Source organism: Camellia sinensis, chromosome 7 (assembly GCF_055761805.1).
Source record: "Camellia sinensis isolate YWXY chromosome 7, ASM5576180v1, whole genome shotgun sequence".
Lineage (NCBI taxonomy): Eukaryota > Viridiplantae > Streptophyta > Magnoliopsida > Ericales > Theaceae > Camellia > Camellia sinensis.
In genome coordinates, this window is record NC_138967.1 from 87,175,954 (window position 1) to 87,185,752 (window position 9,799).

At 31.7% G+C, this 9,799-nt stretch overlaps 1 protein-coding gene across 50 annotated transcripts in view; it reads right to left on the minus strand.

Annotated features, from left to right (window-relative positions):
• The window catches only part of LOC114286266 (uncharacterized), a 35,812-nt gene extending 26,223 nt beyond the window's left edge, over window positions 1-9,589 (minus strand). For 39 of the 50 annotated variants that reach the window (XM_082878426.1, XM_082878417.1, XM_082878420.1 and 36 more), the window contains exons 1-4: window positions 9,433-9,589; window positions 9,233-9,331; window positions 8,762-8,926; window positions 56-106 (exon numbers count right to left, since the gene is read on the minus strand). In XM_082878426.1, the coding sequence (XP_082734552.1) occupies window positions 56-106; window positions 8,762-8,926; window positions 9,233-9,331; window positions 9,433-9,469 (352 nt within the window). In that variant the 5' untranslated portion in view covers window positions 9,470-9,589. The other 11 variants (XM_082878445.1, XM_082878443.1, XM_082878440.1 and 8 more) reach the window with 5 other exon arrangements.
• Between the last annotated feature and the right edge of the window lie 210 nt (window positions 9,590-9,799).

Genomic DNA, 9,799 nt, shown 5'->3' on the forward strand with positions numbered 1-9,799 from the left:
CATAAGAACTCGTAACCCATAATTCAAAAAAACTAGTAAAATTTAAGGTCTATACCGAATCCTAGTGGCCCAATCGGGCCGAGCAAGCCACCATCTATCTCTGCCACTAGACAAAACAAAACAAAACAATTAGAGATCGTGTTGAAAAAATAATCAATTTCTACCGAGTACACAACTATTTGTGAGGGGAGCTCAAATAATTCAAGTTTTGTTTGCTGACATTTAAAAAAATTCATGTCAACGTGTAGCGTTATATAAAAAGAAATTACAAGTGCAATTATTTAATTTTGTCAAACTAGCTATGCTTGCTTTCAATGATGCCCACTTGTTAATAATATTTTGAGACTAATATTTTGAGACAATAAAAATAGAATAAGAGACTAATATTTTGAGACGGAGGGTGTACTGACATTACTTCAATCTGTTAATTAACACAACCGTGAGCTAGGAGAGGGATTAAAATTTAGAAAAATTTACCTATAAATCTAATATGGTGAATGTTGATGATCTATTTAGTATTAAAAGTTTTTTTTATGAATCAATTAGTCCTTTTTGTTTTAGAAAGTTATATTTATTTGATTTGGTGCTATTTGAATTTAAGTGAATGCCCTTTATGATTCATTTTTTCAATTTTCTAATTCGTTTTTGGCATGGGAACGGAAAGGTAAGGTTGTGGAAAATTCTTTTCAAGCGTGGAAATATACATTTTTATTAGTGTATTTTTTGATATTATATTGAAGTGCTACATTAGAGTACTACATTTGGAAAAGGAAAATACACTAAGGAATTTTTATATGTTAAATTGATTGGAGTGTTACGTTTGGAAAAAAAATACGCTAAGCAATGTTTTAAAAAGCGGCCGCAACCGCTACGTAACGCCGTTACGTAACGGTTTTGGCGGTTACCGCCACCCGTTACGGCCGCTTTTGCAGTGTAATTGAGATTCACAGGTGTGTCGGCCGTAGCGGCTACCGTAGCGGTCTTAACGGTGCCATAACAGCCGTAACGGCCTGTTACGCACTGTTACGTAACGGTTCCAAACTGTTTCTTTCCAAAAAACACACAAAAAAAAGCTGAAAATGGGGGAAGAGGGATAGAGAGAAGAGAGAAGAGAGAAGAGAGAAGAGAGAAGATAAAGAGAGAAAATAGAGAAGCAAGAGATAGAAAGAGAGAAGAAGGAAGATGGAGAACATGTTATTGATTCGTTGAAGTTGTAAGACCTATGTTATTCTATTCAGCTGCTATCACTCAACCATTTTGTTTGTGTGTGTCTATCTATATATTGTTTGAAAATAATAATAATAATGAGTGTGGTCATTATCTATTTGGGTTGGTTAAAATATGTATATATATATTTAGGCTTTTATTTATTCTTTTACTTTTGTCATTGTTTATCTTATATATAATAGTTAGTGATTGATTTTTTGTATAATATAAAATCATTAATTATTAAAATAAAATGAAAAAAACTCAGTTTATAATAATTTAAAAATATGAAATATATTAGATCATACTTAAAAATTTATAAAAATTGATCAATATTTATTTTTAACCCAATAAATATGATCATGGAAAAAAAATATGCGTATCCGTAAGTTTGTTTCAAATTGTGCGAAAAATAAAAAAATTCACGGTTCCGGTTACCGCAACCGTTACACTACGGCCTTTACACCCTGCAACCGCAACCGCGCCACCGTTACGGCAACCGCAACCGCTTTTTAAAACCTTGACGCTAAGGAATTTTCTTGGAATGTTACATTTTTACGTTTGGAAAAAGTACACTAAGGAGTTTTTGTGTTACATTGATTGGAGTGTTACATTTAGAAAAAGTACACTAAAAAGTTTTCATGTGTTACATTGATTGGAGTGTCACATTTGGAAAAAATACGCTAAGGGGTTTTCTTGGAATGTTACGTTGTTACGTTGGAAAAATACACTAAGGAGTTTTTATGTGTTACATTGATTGAAGTGTTACGTTTGGAAAAAAAATACACTAACGAATTTTTTTGAAATGTTACGTTGTTATGTTTGAAAAAAGTACACTAAATAAACTTCTAATATGTTACATTGGAATGTTACGTTTAGAAAAACTCACATTTGTCTCTCAACACATAACACATGCCCGTTCATACTTAACCCTTTATGTAATTCACATTAGAATATGACTTTTGAATCCATTAATTAAAAAACAAAATTAAAAAAAAAAGACCAAACAGTTCTTAAAATCACTATTTGAGATTTTTATTTATTTATTTATTTATTTATTATCAGTAAATGTTAGTTGCTAGATTAGTACCTATGGGAAAAAAATCTCTCAATCCTTAACAAAACATCTAAATGCTTGTACTCCCTTAATTCAACTCCTTCAACTAGGAATTGAACCCATGACCTCCCTAGGGACTTAAGCCCTAAGAGCATCCACAATGGATGGCTAAAATTGTTTGTTAAAGTGTGTTATATGATAAAAAGTAACAAAAGTGAGGCCTAAAAAATGTGTGGTAAAGTGTGTTAAGAGTTTGTTAATTTTAGAGAGTGAGTGGTGGTGCAATGAATATGTTAAGGTGTGTTAAGAATATATATATATATATATATAAATGCGCACCACAACGGATTGGGTCGTCCGCCGAGACATCCGCCTAGAAGTCCGGCCGGTCCATTGGTTAACTTTTTTTTTTTTTTTTTTTAACTTGTTGGACATTGTTTTTTTAACATTAATGTTTAATGTGTTTTTTTTTTTTATTGCATTTTTGTTTTTTTTATGCTATTTTCTATGTTGTAATTGAAAAATAATACTATATTTTTTGGGTTTGCAGGAAACCCAATGCCCTCTTTCTCTCGTTGGCTAAAATGCTAATCACAGTTAACACACAAGTTAATATACAATGCTAATGGCTGACACTAATACACAAGTTAGCAACTTCATTGCAGCACAAAACACTGTTTTTAGCTGGCCAAAATTTGGCACACTAGCACACCCACTGACACACCCATTGTGATGCTCTGAGGAAAGTATGGTGACTAACTAAACTAAGTTTAATGGATTATTATTAGAGATTTATTAATATTTCGCCCTAAGATTTATGTCACGAATCTTACTCATAAAGATTAGCATTTTTCAAAATTAACTTATCTATGTTAGACCAACACTGAATGAATTTAGATTATATATTTATTTTTTCTTAAATAAAAGTATGTGATAATTTGACTACTCAGCTGTTTTTTTTAATTATTTATAACTCGGGTGTCGGTCAGTTGTTTTTTTTTTTAACTACTCAGCTGTTAAAGTTATGACTTTTTTTTTAATTATTTTCTTGTACTTTTTTTTACACCGAACACGTCATAAATTCAACTGAAAATATTGGGTAAATTATAACAGTAGTCTTACATTTTATCTCTTGTATCATTTTGATTTTTACACTTTCAATTGACTCAATTTTTACCATTAATTTTAAATTTTGTGTCAATTTAATCCAATTAATGATGTTATTAGTGTTGTTGACGAAAAATAATCAATAAATTGATTTAAGTTAACTCACTGAGTTAAGTAATTTTATAATTTTGCTTTTAAAAAATATGATAGATGCCACTTGTACGTATATTTTTCATAACAAAAATGCTAAGAGTTGTAATTAATTAGACCAAATTAAAACAAAATCACAAATTCATTATTGAAATTGAGTCAATTGAAATTATAGAAATTAAAAATGACATAAAAACTAAAATACAAGACTACTTTTGTAATTTGTCTAAAAATATTTATTAACAAACAACGTTTACGAGCATCCCACAAAACACAATTGATAAAATAAGAGAAGAAACAACAATTATATATTTTATTGTGTCAATACATTAGTTTAATTTTTATTTTTTTACACTAAAAATATATTATTTATCCAAAAGTATCCATATCTATTCAAAATTTAAGTATTCACCGATTTGTTCAAACATCACACATAATACAAAAAATTATATAACTCACTTGCATCAAAACTCATAACATATAAAAGAAAACCTATGGATTCAAAAACTTAGCCACTATAAATATGTATTCATACTTTAGAACGTTTCCAACAAGTGACAAAAGAGTCTATACTTAACTCCATGATCTTTCAATCAAAGAAAACACTCTGCAAGTATATGGTGAGAGACCGTGTATGTACCACAGCAGCAGAGAGTTTTTGAGAGTGTGTGGATAATTCTAGACCTTGAGTTGAATAATATAGTATTGAGAAATAGGATGAAACTATTCAAATCTAATATGACCACTCTTATGCATGCCTTTGTTCAAAAAAACCTATAATCAAAGGAAAAGCTATTCAAAAGAATATAACTGTATGACCAACTGTCACAACAAATTGATCTACTAATTTTTTAATTTGTCACACAAAATCGATAGTCACAATCTATTATTCACTAGTCAGAGCATGTTACTAACAGTCAAGGAAGAACACAACTCATGATGATACCTCTAAAATGGTAGAGAAATAAATTATAACAAAACACAAACACAGAGGAACATGTTTAATTTCAAAGAGAAAGAAGAAAATATATGGTGCCACTACAGTATTGTCATATTCAAATCTATTGTTGCAAACAGGGAAAAGGAAGTTGTGCAATTTTCTTTCCATATATGAGGTAGTGCGAAGAGAAAAACAATATGTCTGTGTGCAGATGCAACCACTAGAATCAAAACAAATGGCAATCATAAATCAAGGTTCTAAATTATATTTGGTCTGGCCCGTGAATGAAGGAAACTAAAGCAAACTTTTCAAATACAATTAGCTCTTAAATTGTAACAATAAAGTAACATACAAGTGGTGATATGTTTCGGTAACAAATGAAATACAAAATCAAACATGCTGATAGTTTGAAATTTAAATTCCAATTTCATGTTTGTGATGGGCTAAAATAACTCATCATATACTAAAATAGTCAACAAAATAAAACACTTTACATTACTCTTTTTATTTTTTTACACGTGTTTTTATTATTCCCGGACGATACCATGTAATAAATAAATAAATAAATAAATCGGATCTATACCTAAGCCATAGTTTGAATAGTTTTTATTTTTATAATCTGTAACTTGAGAAGTTAACTACATACAGGAATTGATTGTTCTTAGAGAAATACCGTTTAGTACTGTCTTTTCCATTGCGTCGTCCTTTTTGACTCACTTGATTTCGGTGAACACAGGCCAATTCCATTGATGTCTCCCGATTGTTAAATCATGAAAGAGTGAACAGATGTGAAACAAGCGAAAATCTTAAAATTCAAGGAAAATGAACAAATCGTAATTTACTTATACCATGAAATGTTGGTGAATTCGAATCTGCTCCTTCAGAATCCATAGCTATCAAATCAACAATTAATCATCACTATATAACACCAATGACACATCCATATATCCATACATATATATATCATGTATTTATATTCGTGTATATGTGATGAACTCATATCACATCATAACAATTAATCATCACAGTGAATGGATGTGAAACACGCGAAAAACTTAAAATTCAAGGAAAATGAACAAATCGTACTATTACTTACCATGAAATGTTGGTGAAATCGAATCATCTCCTTCAGAATCAATACCTATCAAATCAACAATTAATCATCACTACATAACACCAATGACACATCTATGTGTCCATACATATATATGTATATATATCATGTATTTACGTTCGTATATGTGTGATGAACTCATCACCATAACACATCCATATATCATAATAGTCTAACAGATCCATATAGCATTACCTTGAAGTTGCTGTGTTTTGGTTTTGCGAGAGAGAGACTATGTGTGTGTTTGGTTTTAAAATGCTTTTGAATGATAAACTCATAATACCACATTATAACAGTCTAACAGATCCATATAGCATTATCTTGAAGTTGCTGTGTTTTGGTTTCGCACGCGCGTGCCAGAGAGAGAGTATGTGTGTGTGTTTGGTTTTGAAATGCTTTTGAATGATAAACTCATAATACCACATCATAACAATCTGATAGATCCATATAGCATTACCTTGAAATTGCTGTGTTTTGGTTTTGAAATGCTTTTGAATGATAAACTCATAATACCGCATCATAACAATCTAACAAATCCATATAGCATTACCTTGAAGTTGTTGTGTTTTGATTTTGCGAGAGAGAGTGTGTGTTTGGTTTTGAAATGCTATTGAATTGAATTCTGAAGCGCGAGGGGTTTATAAGGCAGTTTCTATTTTTTTTATTTTTTATTTCTTTTTATCAAAGTTTCTGGCATAGCACCAACCCCATGGGAGTGGTGTGTGGCAGCTGTTGGTTGGTTGCATGTGTTTGCCATCATGGTTTTAGATGCCATATATACTATACAGCATGTACTCAACAGCTTTTTGAGGTGCCGAATGGGATACATTTCGTGTGAACCGATTTCCCCCTCGAATCGGCCAGTTTTTTTTCCAGTTTTTATTTTTATCAGTCAGTTCTCATTACATATTAATTTGTAATTGTTACAGTAAACTAGCCGATACGAGAACTGACTGATAAAAAAAAAAAAAAAAACTGGCCGATACGAGGGGGGAAATCGGTTCACATGAAATGTATCCCATTCGGCACCTCAGAAAGCTGTTAAGTACCTGTTGTACAGTATATATGGCATCTAAAACCATGATGGCAAACACATATAACCAACCAACAGCTGCCACACACCACTCCCATGGGATTGGTGTTGTGCTAAAAACTTCGATAAAAAAAATATAAAATAAAAAAATAGAAACTGCCTTATAAACCCCTCGCGCTTTAGAATTCAATTCAATGGCATTTCAAAACCAAACACACACACATACTCTCTCTCTCTCAAAACCAAAACACAGCAACTTCAAGGCAATGCTATATGGATTTGTTAGATTGTTATAATGTGGTATTATGGATTTATCATTCAAAAGCATTTCAAAACCAAACACACACACATACTTTCTCTCTCTCTCACACGGGCGTGCGAAACCAAAACACAGCAACTTCAAGGTAATGCTATATGGATCTGTTAGATTGTTATGATGTGGTATTATGAGTTTATCATTCAAAAGCATTTCAAAACCAAACACACACACATACTTTCTCTCTCCCTCGTGTGCGCGCGAAACCAAAACACAACAATTTCAAGATAATGCTATATGGATCTGTTAGACTGTTATAATGTGGTATTATGAGTTTATCATTCAAAAGCATTTCAAAACCAAACACACACATATTCTCTCTCTCGCAAAACTAAAACACAGCAACTGCAAAGTAATACTATATGGATCTGTTAGACTGTTATGATATATGGATGTGTTATGGTGATGAGTTCATCACTTATATACGAACGTAAATACATGATATATATACATATATATGTATGGATATATGGATGTGTCATTGGTGTTATATAGTGATGATTAATTGTTGATTTGATAGGTATGGATTCTGAAGGAGATGATTCGATTTCACCAACATTTCATGGTAAGTAATAGTACGATTTGTTCATTTTCCTTGAATTTTAAGTTTTTCGCTTGTTTCACATCCATTCACTGTGATGATTAATTGTTATGATGTGATATGAGTTCATCACATATACACAAACATAAATACATGATATATATATGTACGGATATATAGATGTGTCATTGGTGTTATATAGTGATGATTAATTGTTGATTTCATAGCTATGGATTCTGAAGGAGCATATTCAAATTCACCAACATTTCATGGTAAGTAAAACTACGATTTGTTCATTTTCCTTGAATTTTAAGATTTTCGCTTGTTTCACATCCGTTCACTCTTTCATGATTTAACAATCAGGATACGTCAATGGAATTGGCCTATGTTCACCGAAATCAAGTGAGTAAAAAAGGACGATGTAATGGAAAAGACAGTGCTAAACAGTATTTCTCTAAAAACAATCAATTCCTGTATATAGTTAACTTCTCAAGTTACAGATTATAAAAATAAAAACTATTCAAACTATGGCTTAGATATAGATCCGATTTATTTATTTATTTATTACATGGTATCGTTTGGGAATAATAAAAACACGTGTAAAAAAATAAAAAGAGTAATGTAATGAGTGTTTTATTTTGTTGACTATTGTAGTATATGATGAGTTATTTTAGCTCATCACAAACAAAAAATTGGAATTTAAATTTCAAACTATCAGACATGTTTGATTTTGTATTTCATTTGTTACCAAAACATATCACCACTTGTATGTTACTTTATTGTTACAATTTAAGAGCTAATTGTATTTGAAAAGTTTGTTTTAGTTTCCTTCATTCACGGCCAGACCAAATATAATTTAGAACCTTGATTTATGATTGCCATTTGTTTTGATTCTAGTGGTTGCATCTGCACAGATATGTTGTTTTTAAACCCTTTTTTTTTCCCCATTTTGTCAATATTTCTTTTAGACCTTTTTCCTCCCATTTTCTAAAATGCTCTAACATTAATAATTAATTAATTAAAACTTATAAAGCACTTATAAAATAACCGTAGTAATCGCCATTCTCTGTACTCTATTTCTTTCTTTAGAATCTGGAAACCAAAAAACAGACTTCAACTTGTAATGGATAATACTTCTATTAAAGATTCCCAAAACAAATATAATTGAAAACCATAAGTCACAAGGCAGAGAGTCCAGACTTCAATCCAGGGAAACTTCACAATAAATATAACATAAAACGCATGGTTAAAACTTAAATAATGCCATTAATAAGTACCTGAGACTTAAGAATCTTACGTTCATTCTCCAATGCATCTGAAGACACAAGATCCTTTCTCAGAAACAATGGCTTAGTAGCAACTACATGCATTGCTAGTTCTGACCCAACATGCTGGAGAGAATCCAGTGTGGTATTCCCATCCTCTACTTCAAGAGATAAAATTCCAGCAATACGTCCCAAACCTGCATTGAGATTAACAAAACTAAGCTCCATTGTTGAGTCAAATCCACTCAGTCATCCAAACTGCTAGAATAAAAAGGAACTTCAGTATTTATTTAAAACAAATGCATTCAAAAGAAAGGTTATGTACACAGATTCAAAAACTCAAGGTTATGTACACAGATTCAACACAGATTCAAAAACTCAAGGTTATGCACACAGATTTAACACAGATTCAAGGTTATGTACATAGATTTAACAGATCTGATATGTTGCAAAATAAATCAAAGATCGGGGCGAGAGAGAGAGAGAAAGAGAGAGAGGCTTACCTGTGAGGTCGATCGGTGCGATGCGAGAGTCGGTCGATCGGCCGATTTTGCGATGAGAGAGAGTCGATCGGTGTAGATGCAAAACCAGAGAGTGAGAGACTGTGAGATGAGAGAGTGAGGGAGACAGATCAGAGATATAAAGATTCAAGATCGAGGAGAAAGAGACATAGATAGAGACTGAGATTCAGAGAGGGGCTTACCTGTGAGGTGTGCGATGAGGTCGATCAGTGGGTGCATGCAGTGTAGATGAGAATCGCGAGAGTGAGAGTGAGAGTGAGAGTGAGAGTGAGTGAGTGAGTTCTGTTTTGTCTTTGAGTTTGAGATGAGAGATAGATAACGATTGATTATGGTTTTGGTTTTTGAACGGTCAGATTTGAAGGAAAAAAAAGGTTTTTTTTTTTTTTGAACGGTCAGCTTTGGAAAAAAAATATACTCCCTCCGTCTCAAAATATTAGTCCCTTATTCTATTTTTCATTGTCCCAAAATATTAGTCCCTCTTTATAAATCAAGTACAAAAATAATGTAAATTTCCTATTTTGCCCTTCTTTTAAATTAATAAACAATTTA